This window comes from Pseudorca crassidens, chromosome 1 (assembly GCF_039906515.1).
Source record: "Pseudorca crassidens isolate mPseCra1 chromosome 1, mPseCra1.hap1, whole genome shotgun sequence".
NCBI lineage: Eukaryota > Metazoa > Chordata > Mammalia > Artiodactyla > Delphinidae > Pseudorca > Pseudorca crassidens.
The window spans coordinates 15,854,970-15,878,992 of record NC_090296.1 but is presented as its reverse complement, the minus strand read 5'-3'; the positions used below and the strand labels follow the sequence as shown (position 1 = coordinate 15,878,992).

The 24,023-nt window shown below is 38.0% G+C and overlaps 1 protein-coding gene across 4 annotated transcripts in view; it reads right to left on the bottom strand.

The window, feature by feature from the left end:
- The window catches only part of EML5 (EMAP like 5), a 166,215-nt gene that overhangs the window by 14,105 nt on the left and 128,087 nt on the right, over window positions 1–24,023 (bottom strand). For 3 of the 4 annotated variants that reach the window (XR_010941171.1, XM_067728358.1, XM_067728349.1), the window contains exons 29-33: window positions 23,772–23,901; window positions 21,399–21,497; window positions 8,442–8,462; window positions 2,540–2,713; window positions 1,520–1,728 (exon numbers count right to left, since the gene is read on the bottom strand). Coding sequence is in view for 3 of the 4 variants with exons in the window: in XM_067728358.1 (XP_067584459.1) it covers window positions 1,520–1,728; window positions 2,540–2,713; window positions 8,442–8,462; window positions 21,399–21,497; window positions 23,772–23,901 (633 nt within the window). In the remaining variant the exon portion in view is untranslated. Of the gene's footprint in view, window positions 1–1,519; window positions 1,729–2,539; window positions 2,714–8,441; window positions 8,463–21,398; window positions 21,498–23,771; window positions 23,902–24,023 lie in introns of those variants that run through there. The other variant, XM_067728372.1, reaches the window with a different exon arrangement.

Genomic DNA, 24,023 nt, shown 5'->3' with positions numbered 1-24,023 from the left:
TTGAAATAATAAAGCATAATAGGCCAAAAATGTGGCTTTTTTTCTTCCATCTTCAATATTAAAATGGCTACACAAAAATTCACCAATTTTGATAAGTCTTTTTTTAAATGCACACTGATATGACAGCTGTCACATACAATCTAACAAAATTGTTTCTAATGACGTTAAAGACATCTAAGTGCTAATAGAGCCATCTTACAGAAAAAACTGAACGAACCTTTTGGCCAACTCAATACTTGTCACATAGGAGCATCTTTAATTCACGCCTTATCTGCGACTGGAATGTAAAAACTAACATTTTACTTCGTCTGCTCTTTTCATAGCCCCCTAGCATAGAGGATGCTCAAAAAGGCTTAAACTGAACATCAACCCATTTTATTATATAACAAAACATTCGCACTGATTGCACTGTTGCTTCAAACATAAAACGTCAATTATGACTAATATTCTTTTTTTTATGAAAATATTGAGAAGGTTTTTATTTAGGCAAAAGAAAAATGAACAGGCAATAGTATCACTCTTTTACTTATAATTTCTAAAGGCTCCGCACATATGACTAACAGTATAATCTTCAAGTTTATTTTCTATTGGGAATGGGCAATTGACTAAATAAGGAATTTTATACACAAAGATTAGTTAACGTAGAAGGGGCATATTAAATGTATGCAAACACTTGAATGCATAAGCTTTTCTTCTGGAAAGAATTACTGGTCTTGTATTAAGAATCTCCACAATATTTAACTGAAGTTTGACATGGCACAACCAGCACTTTCAATGGTCTCAAAAATATAAGTGTTCTTTAAGAATCTAGAATTATAATTTTCTTCCTTCGGGTATTACATACCCACATAAACACTTTAGTAAGAAAACCGACTTAGTTTTTTGATGCACCAAAGGATTTAAAAAGCCTGGCCAGGGCAAGGTATTAAAGGAAAGAGATGTGTCTTGTAAACCACAAGCCCAGATGGAATGGGGGAGGGGAGGGGAGGGGAGGAAATGGCTCTTGAACACTCTTTCTAGTAAACTAGACCAGGAACTGAGCTCGCCTTCTTCCCTTTAATGAGAGACATTGGCCAAGAGCACTTCCAGCTACATAATAAGCAGTGAGTTAAGATGATAGGAAGCAAAGGAAATCCTAAACCAAGTACCACCTTAAATACTAGAAAAATCACGTTTCGTGATTTATCTTTCTCCTATTCTGACAAATTATTACAGGACCTAGGAGATTCAGGGTGACACTTATAAAATGAAGGCTTTTGAGAATGGCAGTGGCCCAAGGACTCAGATGTTTTATAATCCTTCTCCCTCGTTAACTCTCTTTCCCAGTCCCTGATTTCTGAAAGTATCAGAATTTGAAAGCTGAAATATATGCATGACCAGGACATATGTAAGGATTAGGGGACTAGAGTGCCATATAAACAACATTCATGTGGTTCATCTATCTAAGGCAAGAAAATTCAAACTCGTCCAATTTGGGTAATTCACAGTTACACTACCACATGCATTTTAAGAGACATACTGCACCAAATGCAACAGCAAGCATGGTCTGCATCCGGGCATCTTGCAGTGTGCTCAGTAGCCCTTTTTTGCTAAGAAGAGCTCTTCCTGCCAATGTCCAGAACTTAACATGCTTTACTCCCACAGAGACAAACTGGGAATCTGAATCTGGTCGGAATTCTGCCACAAAAATACGTTGGTTGTGACCAGCTCTGCTGGCAATTTTGGCACCTGATAAAAAAGATACAACAAAATTTTCTAGGTTAGTATAAGAACTAAGCTAATTTTTACAGGATCAAACAGTTATTGAAAATATATAGTTCAAAAAATAAATGCTTATAAAAAGAGAGAGCAGGGAATTCCCTGGCGGTCCAGTGGTTAGACTCAGCGCTTTCACTGCTGAGGGCCCCCTGATCGGGGAACTAAGATTCCACAACTTGCGCCGGCACGGCCCCCCAAAAAAGGGAGAGGGCATGTCCCTTGCACTGCTACCTAGCAATCACATGACATACAATTAATAGTGTAGAGGGTCCTTTTTACATATTTTTGCAAGTGATGTGTGATTTATGGAAAGCTTTATTATAATTTAAGGGGCATTTTAGAAACCATATCTTATTTTTTTCTGTGTAGCTCTATGAATTTCACTTTTTTATAATGGCTATGTAACTGAAAAGTTTTGTCCGAAATGTGTTAAAGTAATATTACCCTATTGCCCTTCCATTATCACTTAACAATATAATTCATCGCATTCTCGAGTAAGATCCTCTATAACCAAATAATAATTAGCAAGACACTTACATGCATAGTTTCTTACTGAAAGAACAGTGAATCATTTATAATATTAATAACTTTCATTAGTTTATACTTTGTTTACAATTTCACTGGGTTTTGAAAGTAGAACATACCTACAACTGTGTATGGGTATTGAGTAAGGCTTAATAGTGAATAATGGTTTCAATCACCAAGTTAACACAAATATGAAATAGAAAATTCCTATCACCCCATTTTTATTTTTTAAAATTACAAAGAAAAAAATTCCTACCTTCCTGCCATCTCCAAATGGTAATTGTATGTTCTGGGTCTAGCCCCACAGATAGCAAGAGTTTTCCAGTAGCACTGAAACTAACTGAACACACTCCCTTTGAATGGTAGCATCTTAGTATAGATAAAGTCTGCTTGTTCACTGCATCCCAGATGTGGATAGAAGGAGCTGTAGCTAAACAAAGATAAAATCCCAAAGTTGTAATACACCTATTACAAATGTTTCCATTTCTAAGGCTGATGCATACTCATCTCTGAAACACAAGAAAAATATGTACCAAAGAAAGACTGTACTTAATAAAAAATAGCTCAAAACTAAGACTGAATTAAAAAGAAAGAAAGAAAAGGGAAGAGAAAGGAAAGGAAGGGAGAAAAATATAGACTACTTCCTCAGGCTATAGTCCAAATTGCACTTTTGAGAAAATAGCATTTAGACAAGCAAATTAGGTAATCACAACTTTAAACAACTTTTCAAAAAATAATGTATGTTTTAGATACACGTTAAATCTTTATATAATTATGTGGAGAAATATAAAAACATTATACACTTATGAAATACCAGGATATATTTATTACCTATTTATATGAAGGAGAGAGAGAAAGTGAATACAAATTGAGAAAGGCAGTAGGTAGGAAACCATGTGAATAGATCACAAAGGAAATCTTCAACTGCATAGGCATATATCTGGTAAAAAACTAAGTTCATATCACTTTATAAGACAGTAGTTTTGTTTTTTTTAAACAGGATTTCATGGAAGAAATTAAACTGCTAATCTTTTTAAAAAATTATATTTGTTGTTTTTTTTCTTTTTTAGATTTTTAAATTTATCTTGTCCAGCCTTTTTCTACTGCTTAAAATGTCTTCCCAGTTCTCTGTATTTCCTAGGTTAAAAAACCATAGCTTTGGACTGTCCTTTTTTCAAGAATTGCACCCTATAAAAAGGAATAGGTAAGTCAATTCAGCAGCTAATTCAGTCTCAGAACATAAGTACTTTTAGTAAAATAATCAAAATATGGAAGAGCATTTGCTTCAAATTATAAATGTGATTATAAATTTAATCTCTCCAATGATGGACTCTGCACTTAGCACGAATCCACACTCCTCTCCATGATCGGCAAAGCCCTACGTGACTGACTCCTGCCCCTCTCTAGGTTCATCTCAGAGGCCTTACTGCAGTCACACGGACCTTCCTGTTTCTTGGTTCAGCTTTAGGGCCTCCCCAGGAGGGAGTTAACAGATGCAGGACTGAGGTTACTATCACTAGAATGGCCTGCTTGCTAGTGTGTGAGAACTTGACTTTTGAAATGTTCCCTATGTTGATAAGGTTATTTTGTCCACGGGGGGCACTGAATACCTGCTTTCTTCTGGGACTATGGTATTTTAGTAGTTGTGGCTTTGTGTCTATGTGACCAGCCCCCAGTAAAAACCTTGGTCTCGGAGTCCTCAGTGGGTTTCCCTGGGCAGAAACACTGCACCTGCATTGATATATCTGGCTGCTGGTAGAAGAAGCAGGTTCTGTGTGACCCCTGGAAGAGTGTGTTTTGTTTTTTGTTTTTTTGCGGTCCGCGGGCCTCTCACTGTTGTGGCCTCTCCCGTTGCGGAGCACAGCCTCCGGACTCGCAGGCTCAGCGGTCATGGCTTACAGGCCCAGCCGCTCTGTGGCATGTGGGATCTTCCCGGACCGGGGCACGAACCCGTGTCCCCTGCATCGGCAGGCGGACTCTCAACCACTGTGCCACCAGGGAAGCCCTGGAGGAGTGTTTTGGAAGAGACATAGAAAGCCTGTGCCTCTATCCTCTAGGCTCCACCTGATGTGTCTTTTTCCCTTGCTGATCACTGTAATAAGCTACTGCACCGTAACTATCTCTGGGTCCTGTGATTCCTTCTAGCGAATCACTGAATGTGTGGGTGGTTGTAGGATTCCCAAACCAGGCCTCAGCCTAGAGCCCCCAGGTCACCCTTCAGGTATCACTGTTTTGTATCATTCTTGGCCTAGCTAAATGTTACCACCTCTGAAAAAACACTGTTTTGTGGCCCTCGCCCTATTTGTTGTTTTTATCACATTTATCACCATCTTAGATCATGTTATTTAGGAAAAAAAGTACTTATTTATTGCCTGTCTCCCTCTAAAGCAGACGTCAGCAAACTTTCACTGTAAAGGGTCAGATAAGAGACAAAATTGAAGGTATTATGCAGGTACTTGTGTAATAAAACAAATTTTCACAAAATTTTTATTGGTGAAATTCACTGAGTGAAATTTTTTATAATATAGATCTACTAATGAGAATGAAATTTTTTGGGGGGGATAATTCACTTAAGTAGGGTTCAAAATCAGAGTTCTTTATTTTTTTAAAAAAAATTACAAATGTTCATCTGATAATGATCTATAATAATTTTCAACTTTGAAAATGTCTCACACAGATAGGTACTGTCAAATATGAATATCATCCAAAAGCATATGATTTTTTTTTTTTTTCTTTTGCGGTACGCAGGCCTCTCACTGTTGTGGCCTCTCCCATTGCGGAGCACAGGCTCCGGACGTGCAGGCTCAGCGGCCATGGCTCATGGGCCCAGCCGCTCCGCGGCATGTGGGATCTTCTCGGACCGGGGCACGAACCCGTGTCCCCTGCATCGGCAGGCGGACTCTCAACCACTGCGCCACCAGGGAAGCCCCGAAAGCATATGATTTTAATTGAGCATATTAATCACTTGGAAGGCATTCAGAAAATTCTATTAGAGTCTTATCTTGATATTTGCATTTTAGCATGTATTACATTGCAGAATAATAACTTTAAATTGAAGGTTAGGTGGAAGTTCCTCAATTGTACAGTTAAACAGATTTTTTAAATATGGAAATTTTCTCTACGCTTGTATCAAGATCTAAAAAATGCTGCTGGAACTGTAACTTGAGCCCAGAAAATACATTTGCTACAAATTTTTGTGGGAATGGGAATCTCAGTTCTCATCTTAATTTTTGACAGTATGAGAAGCATATAGTGAAGTTTGGTGTTACTTGTGAGTCAAAGATTAGTTGCCATCAAATGACTTTCCTGCAGTATAAGTTTCACATATATGCACTGTAACTGAAATTTCAGGTTGTAATTGTAATTTCCCTGTTATTTCAGGTTGAATCATTAAGAAACATTATCAAGTATGCAGCAAAAACTAATTTCCAAAGCCACTGAGTTTTCCATAACAGAGACTGAGGGCAGTTCTTCTCACTCAGAAAAATTTCAGTCCTGGCTCTGAGCTACATAAATTGCCAAAAAAACAAAAAAACCCAAAATGTTACCACTGCTAAACCACTGAACTGCTGTGGGGATAAGGCAAGTCAGGACTTTCACCTTCTATTTCTAACATAAATTAACAGAACTGATGATGGTTAAGTCTATGAGAGCAAACAAAATTAACTGTTGACTCCAAATAACAAAATATTGAAGTTCAATTACACATGACAGATTGAAATATTTTCCACAAACCACCTGCTGACAAAGAACACAATGAATAGCCATAAATGCCTTAAATGATTATAGAGGCAAACTTCAGTCACTTAAAAGTCTGCACCGATTCCTCAAATAAACAACTGGCAACATTTGTCAACCCATCAAGAGCCAAGGGAAACCATTAAAAATCATCTGCCTTTTTCTGGCTTTGTTTTTAGAGACTACTGATGTTGTTCCCAATGTCCTCAGTTCTTTTAGAAATGGTTTTTGCCAGAAAGCTAAGAGTCTTAAGTTTATTTTCTCTGGACACTTGTTCGTTGTAATCAAACATGATTTAATTAACTCACAGTAATAAACAGCTTTTCTTGATTAGCTAACAAATGAGTCATTCAGAACCTTACTTAAGTTGTAGCCACATTTTATTTTATTTTTTGAAGAAATTCTGTTGTGATGAGATATTGTTTTAAAGTTTCTAATTTTTTCTGATTTTTGCTTTCCTGTGAACTGGGAATACTGTGATAAAGTTTAGTGTGAAAATGTTGACATATATTGTATTCTTTCAGCACAGCTATAGTATCATTGCATAATAAACACAATGTTTTACCAACTAATTTCATAACAACATAATCCACACTTCACTGTGCCTTTTGAGTTTGACATTTGAAGTCTATTTTCCTTTCCTCTCTCTTGTTTTGACATGATAGATATACCGTGGTTAAAAAACAAAAAAATGGCAGCAATGTGGATGGACCTAGAGAGTAGCATATTTAGTGAAGTCAGATAGAGAAAGACAAATACGGTATGACATGACCTATATGTAGAATCTAAAAAACAATACAAACAAATGTATATGTAAAACAGAAACAGACTCACAGACATAGAAAACAAACCAGTGGTTACCTAAGGAGACAGGAAAGAGGGGAGGGGCAAATTAGGGATATGAGATTAAGAGATGCAAACTGCTTTGTATAAAATAGGTAAGGATATATTGTATAGCACAGGGTAATTATAGCCATTATCTTGTAATAACTTTTAGTGGAGTATAAGCTGTAAAAAAATGAATCACAATGTTGTACACCTGAAACTAATATGTACATCAACTATACTTCAATAACAAAAAAATGTTGTGGAATAGCAATACACGTAGCACTCAAAACCTGTCAAGTTTTAAAAGAGAATCACTGCAATTTGCAGTGTGCTAAGCAGCAGTGGAAAGCAATGAGAGTGTTGTAAACAGTCTCTGTTGCAACTATTCAACACTGCCATTAAAGCACAAAAGCTGCCATAGACGATATGTAACTGAATGAGCATGGCTGTGTCCAATAAAACTTTATGGATACTGAAATCTGAATTTCATATACTTTTCATGTTTTGTGAAATTTTATTCTTCTCGTGTTATTTTCCAACTACTTAAATTAATAAAAACTATACTCAATCATGGGCTGTACAAAAACACGTGCCGGATCAGATTTGGGCCAAGGGCTGTAGTTTGCTAACCCCTGCTCTTGAGTGTAGACCAAGAGAGCAAGGACCTTGCCTGTTGTGTTGAATAAATTTGTAGTTAAATAGTCAAATCACAAAATCATGCTTTACCCTGGAGGAGGGGAGGGAAATAGATACAAATCACATAAATTGGTATAAATCAAATAAATGTTTTCTTATCAAACTGCTAATTCTTACTATATTATGTAAAGTGAAATACAGTTGAAAAAGCCTAGTTATTATAATATCTAAAAACAACAGGCATGCATTGTTCATCTAACAGCTTTTTAACTTCACAAAGCCACGGTCAAAATCAATAATAGGGCTTCCCTGGTGGCACAGTGGTTGAGAGTCCGCCTGCCGATGCAGGGGACACGGGTTTGTGCCCCGGTCTGGGAGGATCCCGCATGCCGCGGAGTGGCTGGGCCCGTGAGCCATGGCCACTGAGCCTGTACGTCCGGAGCCTGTGCTCCGCAACGGGAGAGGCCACAACAGTGAGAGGCCCGCGTACCGCAAAAAAAAAAAGAAAAAAAATCAATAATAAAAAGTTATTTTCAAATCTTTAAATGCTCTGTTGATCTAGTATGTGCAATAATTAAGATGGTTACATAAAAATAATAAATTTTTAAAAATTTTATTTCTAGGCAATACAATTTATTGATTCATATTTAAGATCAAGTTTTAGCCCCACCTTTATTCTTACCAGCTATGTGATATTGGCAAGTTAATATCTACTATGAAGAATTCTTGTGATGACTTACAACAATGCTGGGCACACTAAGAAGGTCAAAATATATTACCTTTTTTTAAAAAAAAACTTATTATTGCAGATAGGGCTCAGCATCATGACATTAAAATGCTGTATTCTTAATTTAAAAGAAATCCAAAATAGGTTCAAGTATCTTATTACTCTATAAAAATTTGGGCTATCATTACTTAACAATACGACTAAAATAGAAAATGATTAATTTCCTTACCTGACATGTCTGCTGAATCACCTATAATGGAAATATAGCAGAATAATAATTATCCATAAATACTATAAGCAAAATTTGTAAAAACTCACTTATCATAAAATGATGATTTTAAGTAATTTAAATAATTGTTATATAAAAATTAATTTTATTATGCAAAATTGAGTACACTGTAAGTAAAGCCACTAATTTCAATTATATATGCATATTAACATTCTATGCATATGACCTTTCAATCTTTGGATCAATATTTTCTTTATATATAGTGAGTCACATGAAATTTTAAATATAACAACTTAAAATAATATTGATATGGTTTAAAATTGATATGACTTTATTTTGGTTTAAAAAATGCCCTGTTAACAGGTCCTTTGGGCTTTAATGGATCTCTACATGCAGGGAAGAATTAGATCTAAACCTTCTGAGAGAAATGATGGCAAAAGTTAGCATGTAGCTCAAGAAAAAAAAAAAAAGCTCTTAATTCAGGCCACAAATTAACCCCTTTCTTATTTTTTTTAATTAAACATTTTCTGTATGAGTAAAAGATTACCAAAAAAGAAAACACGAAACTCATTATATTTGCAGTGGAAATATTTATTAACCACAATTTTAGAAACAATAGTCTATTGCAAGAAAGAAAGCAGAAAAATTTAGCAATCTTTTCAAAATAGATGATTGTTCTGTGCTTTGGTAGAGCTTTATATCCCTATGAAATAATTATTTCAATGACATATGTAGACCTATCGTATCCTGACCTGGAATACGAGAGAAAAGGTAATGAAGTACTTGACTCTGCTGAACAGACCAGTCAGGATATAGCACTTTTAGTTTTGAACATGCTCTGATAACAACCAAATGATGAGAGGACTTGAAACTATGTCACATGAAGAATGGTTTAAAGACTGAGGGTGTTTGGTTTTGGCGATCAGGCTTATCCCAGAATATCTGCAGGGCCTGGGACAATTAAGAGTACAGATAAAGATCTAAACATCACAGGTCTAAATATTCTGGGTGCCCCAAAATGAGGACCAGTGAATTGCAATGAAAGAGAAATAAATTTTGGTTCTATATGAAGAAGCACTTTATAACAGAGCTTCCTGGGCTTCCCTCGTGGTGCAGTGGTTAAGAATCTGCCTGCCAATGCAGGGGACACGGGTTCGAACCGTGGTCTGGGAATATCCCACATGCCATGGAAAAACTAAGCCCATGTGCCACAACTACTGAGCCTGCACTCTAGAGCCCACAAGCCACAACTACTGAGTCCATGTGCCACAACTACTGAAGCACGCGTGCTTAGAACCCACACACTGCAACGAAGAGCAGCCCCTGCTCGCCACTCGAGAAAATGGCGCAACTTGAGAAAGCCTGCGTGCAGCAACGAAGACCCAACACAGCCAAAAATAAATAAATAAAATAAATAAGTTGATTAAAAAAAACAAACAAACAGAGCTTCCTAAGGAGAGGTTAGGTTACTCTGTTAGGCATCAAGTGATAATGGGGTTCAAGCACGTGTAGGAGGATCCTTAATCAAATATGTAAAAAAGGAAATTCAAACATCTAATGATGGACAGCTAATGATGGATAAAATGATATATTTGGCTCTGACATTCCAAGAAAAAAGAAAAGTTTGAATGTAACTGGCTAAAATACCACAAAAGCAAATATTTCACTTCCTCTATGATTTACATGACTTTTTAACAAAGAGAACCATATGCATTTTAGAAAGTGTTTTCGTGCTTTGTGGGTTTTAAACAAGCCTGGCATGCAAAGTACCTACTGATTCAATTTTCTTTAGGTTCAGAAGAGAAAAAGTCTCTTACTCTTTGATCTTCTCTTGAGTCTGTCTTACACTTAATTAGGCATCAGTAAAGAACTTTATGTCTTGTGGAATGGTACAAGTAGGGCAAGGCACAGAACTACATACATGATCTAAAATCCATCTCTGTACTGGCTGAACTTTGACTTGGAAGGAGAAAGAGGGGGAGATAATTAGCCATTCCACATTCTCTATAGTGTTGCCTTTCAACAAAAGAGAAAGAATACAAATATCAAATCATGCATTTGAAACTAACATAATATTTTATGTCAATTATATCTCAATTTTAAAAAAGGAAAGAAGTAGAGGTCAAATTTTATGAAAGATTAATTTGTGACATTTCTTAATCAAAAGAGAAAACTATAGCCCTAATATGGTAAACAAAGTTTCTTTTTTTTTTTTTTTTTGCGGTACGCAGGCCTCTCACTGTTGTGGCCGCTCCCGTTGCGGAGCACAGGCTCCGGACTCGCAGGCTCAGCGGCCATGGCTCAAGGGCCCAGCCGCTCTGCGGCATGTGGGATCTTCCTGGACCGGGGCACGAACCCGCGTCCCCTGCATTGGCAGGCGGACTCCCAACCACTGCGCCACCAGGGAAGCCCCCAAAGTTGCTTTTTTAAAGGGAGAAAAGGGGAAAGAAAAGGAGAAGGAGCAAAGCTGGGAAATGGAAGAACCATACCTTCTAGGATTCCATTCATCCACTAACATAGAGATTTTGTCTTTTTTTGTAAGCTGCTTATACCCCGAGCACCAAGAACAATACCTTGCACGTGGCAGATACTCAGTAAATTTGTTGAATAAATGAACTTAATAAAAATTAACTGATCAATAACTATATGCCAAGAGGCACTAAACATGATGCTTTCATGACCAAAATGGTAACTTGGTCTCTTATTCCTCATGCAAAGTGAAAAGAAGACTTCAATTTCAAAAACTTAGTGTGAAAATGGGCTAGATCTACATATTTATATTCAAAGATTAGAAAGGCTGGGCCTCCCTGGTGGCGCAGTGGTTGGGAGTCCGCCTGCCGATGCAGGGGACGCGGGTTCGCGCCCCGGTCCAGGAAGATCCCACATGCCGCGGAGCGGCTGGGCCCGTGAGCCATGGCCGCTCGGCCTGCGCGTCCGGAGCCTGTGCTCCGCAACGGGAGAGGCCCGCGTACCACAAAAAAAAAAAAAAAAAAAAAAAAAAAAAAGATTAGAAAGGCTGGATCAAGAGGCAGAATAGAAGGATGTGGAGTTCACCTTCTCCTACAAATACATCAGAACTACATCTACATGTGGAACCCTTCTCACAGAATACCTGCTGAACACCAGCAGATCTCATAAAACCAAAGTTGCAAGAAAGATCACCACGTAACCAGGTAGGATGAAAGAAAAAAAAAAAAAAGAAGAATCAGGACAGGACGTGTGCCCTGGCAGAGAGCTATGAAAGAGGAAAGATTCCCTCACCCTGGGAAGTCTCTTCACTGGTGGTGAGATCAGCTGGGACAGAAAGGGAGCTTCAGAGGCTCAGAGAAGAGTAGAGCAGCCGGTTTACAGCAGGCAGAACAGATAGAGACCAATACAGAGGGTCCTGGCCACCTCCCTGCCCTCCCCAGCCTGAGATGTGCATCTGCTAGTGTGTGTGGGGGTGCTGGGCACTGAAACTTGGGTTTCAGAGGACAGATCTGGGGAGAGGACTGGCGTTGGTTGTGTGGAGACAGCCTGAAGGGGCTGAAGTGTGGTCCAAGCCACAATCAGGGGTGTGCGCAGGAAGGAGCTTGGGTCTGCCACTGAAGTCCCATTGTTAATGCTCGAGGGGAGGGGCAGGGCCCCTGCCGTAGCAGCCTCCCATTCTTGGAGTGCTCATGGTGGTGCAGCTCTGCCTCTTTGAGCTCTGGGAGAGTGTAAGTACCAGAGGATTGTCCATACTTGGAGGCAGGGCTGAAATCCAAACCGATCCCCAGGGGCCGTGTGACTTTGGAAGCAGGGCTGAAATCTGAGTGTCCCAGAGGTTGTGGGATCTGTGAATTTAGGCACTTTGTAAACTCAGTGCCCGTGGGACATCCGAGCAGATTACTGGTGATCTTGTGGATGGGGCGGGTCCAGCGATAGTGGCTGTGGGCTTTTCCACAGTCTGGGCTGACTCAGTAGCTCTACAGTGGGTCCAGGTGCAAGACTTTGGCAGTCCCGGTACCTGATCTCAGCAGTTCTGCACCAAGGGATCTGCGCTAGTGGCTTTGTGAGCACAGCACCTAAGGGACACCCAGGACAACTGCCTGAATTCCCACAGTTGAGGTGGGGCCGAGGGCAGTGCCAAAACAGTGTACTTTGTGAATCCACACAACGGGTGACAGGCAACATCACAGAGCGCACTTCCTGGTGGACAGCTCCTACAAAGCAATACTCAGTGGCTCCTCTCCCTGCTCCAGCCCTGCCTACCTCACACCGCAGTTCAGAAACGGATCTGGGGGTGTCTACTCCAACAAGTGGGGAGCAGACTTTGCCCCCAACAGGGCTGTGACAAGCACAGACCAAAGAGGAGGGCCCATTCAATATCCAGTGCAGGCTCTGGTCACCACAACAACAATTACACCCCCTATCAAGGGGATAATGGTCAACACACACTGAGGAAAGATGTGGCAGGTATCCATACTAAAAACAGCCCTCGCACTAAAAATATTAGACTCATGGAGCATACACAGGGACAATTCCACATAAAAAGAGCCCTTCAGGACCACAGTAGATAACTGTTTCCCTTAAATTCATAAAGCCAGAGAAATATGAGTAAAATGAAGAAGCAGAGGAACCACTCCTGATTTAAAGATCAAGAGAATTCCCCTGAAAGAACAAAGAATGAAGCAGACCTCTCCAGTTTACTAGACCCTGAGTTCAAGAAGGAAATAATGAAAATACTGAAGGAATGAAGAAGGGCTATTGATAGAAATGCAGATTACTATAAAAAGCAATTAGAAACTATAAAGAGGAGCCGATTAAAATTAGAAAACTCATTTGCCAAGACAAAAGCTGAGCTAAAGGCAATAAATAGCAAACTGGATAATGCAGAAGAATAAATAAGTGATCTGGAAGACAGAATAATGGAAATCATCCAATCAGATCAGCAGACAGAAAGACAAATGAAAAAAACAATGAAAGCAATATACAAGACCTATGGGACAATATAAAGCATCCCAATCTATGCATAAGAGGGATCCCAAGAAGGAGAAGAAAAAGGGATTGAAAATATATTTGAAGAAATTATGGCTGAAAATTTTAGAAGGAAACATATATCCAGGTACAGAAAGCACAGAGGGTCCCAAACAAGATGAACCCAAACAGACCTATACCAAGACATATTATGACTAAAATGGCAAAAGTTTAAGACATAGGGAGGATTCTAAAGGCAGCAAGAGAAAATAAAGAGTAAATGACAAGGGGACACCCATAAGGCTCTCAGCTGATTTCTCCACAGAAACACTGCAGGCCAGAAGGGAGTGGCAAGATGTATTCAAAGTCCTGAAAGGGAAAAACCTGCAAAACAGGATACTCTACCCAGAAATATTATCACTTAGAATAGAAAGAGAGAGAAAGAATTTCTCAGACAAGCAAAAACTAAAAGAATACAACAATACTAAACCAATCCTAAAAGAAATATTGAAAGGTCTTCTCTAAATAGAAAAGAAGCAAGAATCTACAGGAAAGAGAAAATCACAATTGGAAAGTAAATCAAATAATCCAATAGACAGATTTTTAAAAAATCAAAAAAAAAATTTGTGAAAGCAATAACTACAATGAACATCAAAAGGATAAACACAAAGATGTAAAAGATGACATCAAAATCATATAATGTGGGGGAGGAGAGTAAGAAATGTAGGTTTTTTGTGGATTGTTTGTCTCAAAGTCTCTTTATTCCTTTGCTCATTCTTTATTATGAAATGCTTGAGACATGTCAAGTGGTTTTTTTTTTTTCTTTGTGGTCACACTGCACAGCTTTCAGGATCTTAGTTCCCTGACCACAGATTGAACCCAGGCCTCTGGCAGTGAAAGCACTGAGTCCTAATCACTGGGCCACAAGGGAACTCCCAATTTTTTTTTTTAGAATGTGTTTGAGTCTACTACCTAGTCTACCTAGGTTTGAGTCTACCTACCTAGTCTACTACCTACTGGTAGTAGGACTACCAGTCTAAAGCAAAAAGATATAGTAATGAGTTATCATACTTGAGAAACAGTGAAAAACAGAGTAACCACAAATCAAAAACATACAACAGATTCACAAAAACCAAAAAGAAGAGAACATAAGCATAATACAAAAGAAAATCATCAAACCACAAAAGAAAACAAAAGAAAAAGGAACAAAGAAGAAACACAAAAACAACTGCAAAACAAGGTTTAAAATGGTAATAAATACATATCTATCAATAATTACCTTAAATGTAATGAACTAAATGCTCCAAACAAAAGACACAGAGTGGGGAGGGGATAAATTAGCAGTTTGGGATTAACATATATACACTACTATATATGAAATAGCCAACAAGGACCTATTGTATAGCACAGGGAACTATACTCAGTATTTTATAATAACCTATAAGGGAAAAGAATCTGAAAAAAATAGATATATGTGTATGTATAACTGAATCACCCTGCTGTACACCTGAAACTAACAAAACATTATAAATCAATTATATTAATAGTTCAATAAAAAAAAAAGAAAATCATATGTACTCTCAAGTACAGCTGTAAATTAGTAATTATGCTCCTAAGCCTGAAAAATCTCAACCAAAGCCTTAAAACAGTGTGAAAAACATAAGAAAAGTCTCCATGATACTAAGAAAAAAAAAAAAAGGACACAGAATGGCAGATTGCATACAAAAAACAAGAGCCTACAATATGCTGCCTACAAGAGACGTGAAAGTGGTTTCAGGCGAAGAATACAATAAGTCCCCTATATACGAACAAGTTCTGTTCTGACAGCGTGTTCGTAAGACCAACAAAGTTAGCCTCGGTATCCAACTAACACAATTGGCTATATAGTACTGTACTGTAATAGGTTTATAATACTTTTCACACAAATAATACATAAAAAACAAACAAACAGAAAAAATAAAGAAGACTTTTTTAATCTTACAGTACAGTACCTTGAAAAGTACAGTAGTACAACAGCTGGCATACAGGGGCTGGCATTGAGTAAACAGGCAAGAAGAGTTACTGACTGGAGGAGAGAGAGGAGTTAGGAAGGAGAGAGTAGAGCTGAAGGATCATCAGCAATAGGAGATGGAGGGCAAGCTGCAATTTCACTCACATATGACGCTGATGGAAGGCATGTTCGCATCTTTGAAAGTTCACAACGTGAAGGTTCGTATATAGGGGACTTACTGTACACATAGTGAAAGTGAGGGGATGGAAAAAGATACTTCATGCAAACAGAAATGACAAGAAAGTGAGGAGAGCAATATTCACATCAGACAAAATAGACTTTAAAACAAAGGCCATCAAAAAAGATAAAGAAGGCCACTATATAATGATAAAAGAATCAATACAAGAGGAGGGTATTACACTCGTTAACATACCTGCACCCAATATAGGAGCACATAAATACGTAAAACAAATACTAACAGACATAAAGGGAGAAACTGACAGGAGTACAATAATAGTAGGAGACCCCACTCACATCAATGGACAGATCTTCCAGACAGAAAATCAATAAGGCAATGGAGATCCTAAATGGCACAATAGACCAATTGGATTTAATTGATATTTTTAGGACATTACATCCAAACAGAATACACATTCTTTTCAAGTGCACATGGAACATTCTCTAGGATTGACCACATACTAGGACACAAAACAAGCCTCAACAAATCTAAGAGGACAGAAATTACTTCAAGCATCTTTTCTGACCACAACAGCATGAAACTAGAAATCTACCACAGAAAGAGAAGCGAGAAAAAATGATTACATGGAGACTAAACAACATGCTACTAAAAAACCAATGGATCAATGATGAAATGAAAGAGGAAATTTAAAAATACCTTGAGACAAATGACAATGAAAACACAATCATACACAATCTATGGGATGCAGCAGAAGCAGTTCTTAGAGGGAAGTTCATAGCGATACCGGCCTTCCTCAAAAAACAAGAAAAATCTCAAATAAACAACCTAACCTACCACCTAAAAGAATTAGAAAAAGAACAAACAAAACCTAAAGCCAGCATAAGGAAGGAAATAATAAAGGTCATGGAGGAAATAAATACAATAGAGATTTTAAAAAACAATTGAAAAAAATCAATAAAACCAAGAGCTGCTTCTTTGAAAGGGTAAGCAAAATCGACAAGCCTCTGGCCAGGCTCACCAAGAAGAAAAGAGAGAGGACCCAAATAAACAAAATAAGAAATGAAAGAGGAAAAATAACAACCAATACTGCAGAAATACAAAGAACCGTAAGAGAATACTATGAACAATTATATGCCAACAAACTGGAAAACCTAGAAGAACAAGTTTCTGCAAACCAAAGTCCAGGACCAGATGCCTTTACTGAGGACTTTTACCAAACATGCAAAGAACTTATACTGATCCTTCTCAATCCCTTCCAAAAGACTGAAGAGGAGAGAACACTCCCAAAGTCATTCTATGAAGCTGTCATTGCCCTAATACCAAAACAAGACACAGACAATACCAAAGATACTTGCCTGGTGGCGCAGTGGTTAAGAATCCACCTGCCAATGCAGGGGACACAGGATCGATCACTGGTCCAAGAAGATTCCCACATGACGTGAAGCAACTAAGCCCGTGTGCCACAACTACTGAGCCTGTGCTCTAGAGCCTGCAAGCCACAACTACTGAAGCCCACATGCCCTAGAACACACGTGACACAACTACTGAGCCCACGTGCCACAACTACTGAAGCCAGCATGACCTAAGGCCTGTGTACTGCAACTACTGAGCCTGTGTTTTGCAACTACTACAAGAGAAGCCACTGCAATGAGAAGCCCGCACACCACTACAAAGAGTAGGCCCCGCTCATTGCAACTACAGAAAGCCCGCGTGCAGCAACCAAGACCCAATGCAGCCAAAAAATAAATTAAAAAAAAGAGACAATACCAAAAAAGAAAACTACAGGCCAATATCTTTGATGAATATAGATACAAAAATTCTCAACAAAATATAAGTAAACTGAATCCAACAACACATAAAAAAGATCATAGGCCTTGATCAAGTGGATTCATCCCAGGGTCACAAGGATGGTTCAACATACACAAATCAATCAACATGATACACCATAAAAAGAAAAGAAAAGAAAAGGAAAGGAAAGGAAAGGGAAGGGAAGGGAAGGGAAGGGAAGGGAAGGGAAGGGAAGGGAAGGGAAGGGAGGGGAAGGGAAGGGAGGGGAGGGGAGGGGAGGGGAGGGGAGGGGAGGGGAGGGAAGGGAAGGGAAAGGAAGGAAAGGAAAAGAAAAAAAAACAGAAGGGAAGGGAAGGGAAGGAAAAGAACAGAACAGAACTACATGTTCACCTCAATAGATGCAGAAAAAGCATTTGATAAAATGCTTTTGGATGCTTCAACATCCATTCATGATAAAAACTCTCACCAAAGTGGGTATAGAGGGAACGTATCTCAACGTAATAAAAGCTATTTATGACAAACTCACAGCCAACATAATACTCAATGGTGAAAAGCTGAAAGCCTTCCTGCTAAAATCTGGAAGAAGACAAGGATGCCCACTCTCACCACTTCTATTCAACACAGTATTGGAAGTCTTAGCCACAGCAATCAGACAAGAAAAAGAAATAAAAGGTATCCAAATTGGAAGAGAAGAGGTAGAACTGTCATATGCAGATGACATGATATATATAGAAAACCCTAAAGACTCTACACAAAACTACTAGAACTGATAAATGAATTCAGCAAGGTAGCAGGATACAAGATTAACATACAGAAATCTGTTGCATTTCTTACATTAACAACGAAATATCAGAAAGGGAAAGTAAAAACACATTAAAAAAATAAATTTATTTATTTATTTATAGCTGCATTGGGTCTTCATCGCTGCGCATGGGCTTTCTCTAGTTGCAGCAAGCGGGGGCTACTCTTCTTTGTGGTGCGTGGGCTTCTCACTGTGGTGGCTTCTCTTGTTGCAGAGCATGGGCTCTAGGCGTGCGGGCTCAGTAGTTGTGGCTCACAGGCTCTAGAGCACAGCCTCAGTAGTTGTACGTATGGGCTTAGTAGCTCTGCGGCATGTGGGGTCTTCCTGGACCAGGGCTTGAACCCATGTCCCCTGCATTGGCAGGTGGATTCTTAACCACTGCGCCACCAGGGAAGCTCACACATTCTCTTTTAAAATCGCATAAAAAAAAATTACTTAGGAATAAACCTGACCAAGGAGGTGAAAGACTTAATATGCTGATAACTAAAACACACTAATAAAGGAAATTGAAGATGATTTAAAGAATTGAAAGATATACCATGCCCTTGGATTGGAAGAATTAGTATCATTAAAATGGCCATACTACCCAAAGCAATCTACAGATTTAATGTGATCACTATGAAATTACCCATAACATTTTTCACAGAACTAGAACAAATAATCCTAACATTTATGTGTGACCATAAAAGACCTAGAATTGCCAAAGCAATCCTGAGGAAAAAGAACAAAGCAGGAGGCATAACCCTCCCAGACTTCAGACAATGCTACAAAGCTACAGTAATCAAAACAGCACAGTACTGGCACAAAAAAACAGACATATGGATCCATGAAACAGAACGGGGAGTGTAGAAATAAACCCACACACCTACAGTCAATTAATCTTAGACAAGGAGACAAGAATATACAATGGAGAAAAGACAGTTTCTTCAGCAAGTGGTGTTGGGAAAGCTGGGCAGCTGCATGTAAATCAATGAAGTTAGAGCACATCCTCATATTATACACAAAAATAAACTCAAAATAGCTTAAAAACTTAAATATAAGATATGACACTGTAAAACTCTTAGAAGAAACCACAGGCAAAACATTCTCTGACATAAATTGTACCAATGTTTTCTTAGGTCAGTTTCCCAAGGCAATAGAAATAAAAGCAAAAATAAACAAATGGGACGTATGCAAACTTATAAGCTTTTGCATAGGAAAGGAAACCATAAATAAAATGAAAAGACAACCTATGGACTGTGTGAAAATATTTGCAAATGATTCGACCAACAGGGCTTAACTTCCAAAATATACAAACAGCTCATACAACTGAATAACAAAAAAATGAACAACCCAATCAAAACTTGGGCAGAAGACCTAAACAGACATTTCTCCAAAGAAGACATACAGATGGCCAACAGGCACAGGAAAAGATGTTCAAATCACTAATTATCAGAGAAATGCAAATCAAGACTACAATGAGGTATCACCTGATACTGGTCAGAACGGCTATCATCAAAAAGTCTACCAATAATAAATGCTGGAGAGGATGTGGAGAAAAGGGAACCCTTCTACACGACTGGTGGGAATGTAAATTGGTGCAGCCACTATGGAAAACAGTATGGAGGTTCCTCAAGAAACTAAAAATAGAGTTGCCATATGATGCAGCAATCCCACTCCTGGGCATATATCCAGAGAAAACTCTAATTCGGAAAGATACATGCACCCCAATGTTCACAGTAGCACTATTTACAATAGCCAAGACATGGAAGCAACTTAAATGTCCATCAACAGATGAATGAATAAAGAAGATGTGGTATATATACACAATGGAATACTCCTCAGCCATAAAAAAGAATGAAATAATGCCATTTGCAGTAATATGGATGGATCTATAGATTATCACACTAAGTGAAGTCAGAAAGAGAAAGACAAATACCATATGATATCACATGTGGAATCTAAAATATGACACAAATGAACTTATTTACGAAACAGAAACAGACTCACAGACATAGGGAACAAACTGATGGCTACCAAAGGAGAAAGGGGGTGGGGGAGGGATAAATTAGGAGTTTGGGATTAGCAGATACAAACTACTATATATAAAACAGATAAAAAACAAGGTCCTACTGTATACCACAGGGAACTATATTCAATATCCTGTGATAAACCATAATGGAAAAGAACGTGAAAATAATACATACATTTATATATAACTGAATCACTTTGCTGTATACCAGAATCTAACACAACATTGTAAATCAACTATATGTCGATAAATAAATAAATAATATATTCAAAGATTAGAATATTTTGTATATAACAGGTGAAGTATTGGTCTACTTTCTTTTTAAAAGTAGAAAATTTTACAGAAAGGAAGATTACAAAGGTCTTTGTGGCATAACTGTAGAACTAATTGATCAGAGAACAAGTTTCTAACTGATCAGTTTAGTAATTTATGAAAAATGGAGATATTAGAAGCATAAGTTATCTTATTCAAGAAGAAAAAGACATCTGGAAAGCTGGCTTAGCAATTGAGGCCCACTGAGATCCAATAAACCCAATGATTTTGATAATTTTTACAAATTATACCAGGGTTGTGACGATGTGACTGACCGCGTCTATTATGTAGTAGTCATAGTGATCAATGACTGGTAGATATGTCCTAAAGAGACCTACTATCCTCTCAACATTTTGCTTGTGGAGTTACAGCCTTCGTTTAAGTTTTCTATAGAGTTAAAAGAAAACAGCAAGATAGGGGATTTCAAAAATAGTTGGCAAATTAGATCACTGCCAAAGAAAAGGGCAGAAGGGCTCTACTAACATGGAACAGACTCGGCTTCTCTCTTCTTTCTAGATTATGCCCTGCTGAGGCAGATGTGCTCCCCCTCTCAGTCCAGTTACTTCTCGGCTCCTCTTATTTACCATTCTCTCCTCAAGTTCTTCTTTTCTGCTTTATATGCTATTGAATAAAAACTTTTTGCTCATCAGAAATTTCTGCTACAGGACTAAATCCAACTATTTCAACTACCGCAGAATAGCTTCTTCTTAATTCTGAACCATGTGAGCCAACTCAGATAACCCAAGTGAGAGAAAGGTGCCTGGAAGCAAATAATATGGTAAAACTGAGTATCTGCTTTATGTATAAATGCATTTTGAACAATACACAAATATGTTTTAGTTTTTTCCTAAGATATTAAATTAATTTGAACAAGACAATTACTTAAAATTGTTTCTTTTTAAAATATAGAAACATACCTACTTGGCCAGTTGCCACTATGTTGATAAATTTGGGGTGCTGATTTACAGTGAGGCACAGAATATCATCATTATGTTCCTGATAAAAACTCTGAGTCCCTAGAAAAAAAAGAATTTGAGAATTAAATCTGAAAACTTTAAGGTGAAATAGTCAAATGCACTTACACAGAGTAATAAACTGCTGTGTTTAACTTACTTGCTTATTTAACACACATACATGTATATATTTTTTGTGGCCGTGCCGTGCGGCTTGCAGGATCTTAGCTCCCCGACCAGGGATCGAACCTGTGCCCCCTGCAGTGGAAGCGCCAAGTCTTAACCACTGGACTGCCAGGGAAGTCCCAACACATATTTTTTGAGCACAACATATACACTTCATCCTAAGGATGGAAACATGACCAAGAAATCCTTAAAGTAACGAACCCTGAAATGCATAAACCACGTAATACGAGGTTGAAGACATCAAGTGGCACAAGAGAGTTAAAGATCAAAATGCTATGGAAATTTGTAGCAGATTCTTCTTCTTACGAGCAGATGGCACTTCTGGACTGACACGACAGATTCTGTAAATGTGAATGTGAGTGGGGAAGGGCCTTCCAGGGAGAGGGATACGTGAAGCAAAGGTACAAAGGCAGGAAAGTACTGGGTATGCATATAGATGGCTCATTTGGCTGAAGTGTAGGGTAACAAAAAAGAAAAGAAAGAAATAGGTTGCGCAGGCAAATTGGAACTAGAATTACAGAGCATTTTGAAAACAAGCCTATTATTAAATTTCATACTTATTCTGTAGTCAGTGGGGAGGTACTGAAGAATCCTGATCAAAGAAGTAATGTGATTACTCTAGCAGTAGTGACAGTGAAGAGACCTTAGCAGACTATGATTGTGCAGGAGGCAGTAAAGGTAGGCTTGTGCAAGTAAAACGGAGGGGTGGGAAATGAGGTCAGGACGGTAGACTGGGTCCAGATGATAGAGTACCATCAATACTAGGTCCTCCGAAAAGCAAAACAAAACCAAAGAAAACATTTTTAAAATGTCATTTAACATATCTAACATTACTTTAAAGGAACTTCTCGAAGTGAAATGGGCTTCATATTTCCCAGGGCTGAGAGTTCAGTTAAAGGAACAAACAAGTAATTATATGTGCTGTTGGCTAAATTAGTAGATCAGCTAATAGGTCAAGACTTCTTAGACTGTAAACAGAGCAATGTATCTCCATAATGGTGAGGGGCCAAATAACCAGGACTGGAGCAGGTGCTTAGTCTTCCCTCTGCCATCTCTCGCTACATCCCATCATTAGAAAGATGATTAATTAAAAACCAGGAAATTAAAAATAAAGAAAATTACAAGTGTAAATATGAAAGTGTATTTATACTTTCATCCCTATGTAATTTGTCTTTTGTTATCGTCCCTATTCTCTTTGAAGGATAAGTGAAGCCTCAAAGAGGATTTTCTTTCTAAGAGGTATTTTTTTTAAATGACCCAAATTATTAAATGGAAAATTGCCACTGATTTGTGTAATACTGATAAATCTTTTTCTTAGGGCAACTAAAACAGAAATATCATATTAATTATTAATACTGACCAGGGGTTGGGGGATTATGACTCACATAATCCACTCTACCTAATTAGAATGAAGTTACCAGAGGAAAAAGCCAGAAATGTTTGGACTAGATAATCTATATTTTTACTTCTAACTTTTAGACTTTTATGAAGTTTACAACTATATGTAATAAAATAGAATTCAAAATTAATACTGAGTATTGCTAGTAGAATTATCACATCATTGGTCATCAAATGATGCTCAGAGAACTTTCTTTGCTTTTCAACAATCCAATCAGTTAAAGAGAAATCAGGAAATATTTTCTCATTTTCTTGAATCTAACAAGGTATCATCAGTCAAGTCACCGGCAAGCAGCTTTCTTAGTTAACCTCCTCGGCTTTCCGAGGGCTCAGTGTGAACATTGCCACTCCACCCCGCTCCCTAGCAATCACTCATCCAACGTGCTGCTTTCAGTCACTAACCGTCAAAGACAACCATCCAAACCATCCACTTATGCGTTTAGGTTATGGGGAAATAGAATAAAGTCACAAATGGTTTCACTATAAAACGTGCTTTCAACATACAGTAATCCTTTACTTCTCATCGAGATCTTTGAGCACTTTGCGTTATGAAATCCTTTTTTGCCGTGTTAAATGTCTTCAAGACTGTAAATTTGTTACTTAAAATATTACTAGAAAGTTCTACAGTATGAAATATTTATATTCTAGATTCACATATTTTAATTATTTATATTTTTAACAAAGAGTTTTAAGATGCTAAATTAAAAATTCTAAATTTTAAAAAGTGGGGAATGGAGAATCAGGGTTTCCTACCTGTAGCAATGTTGTGCACAATTCCCACGGATGCAGTGTGATAAATTATATCATCACCATCATTTAAATAATGAACATTATTCCTACAGTCTCTGCCTCGATAGCCAAAAACAAGCTCCAACACAAGGTCCTATAACAATGATAAAACCATTATACAATTCCTCATGTCTAAATGTTCACCATTATTTTGTTATATAGAGTACTGGTGTCTTCAGTCAAAATGGAGGATGCATTTTTGATGTTTTACAAATT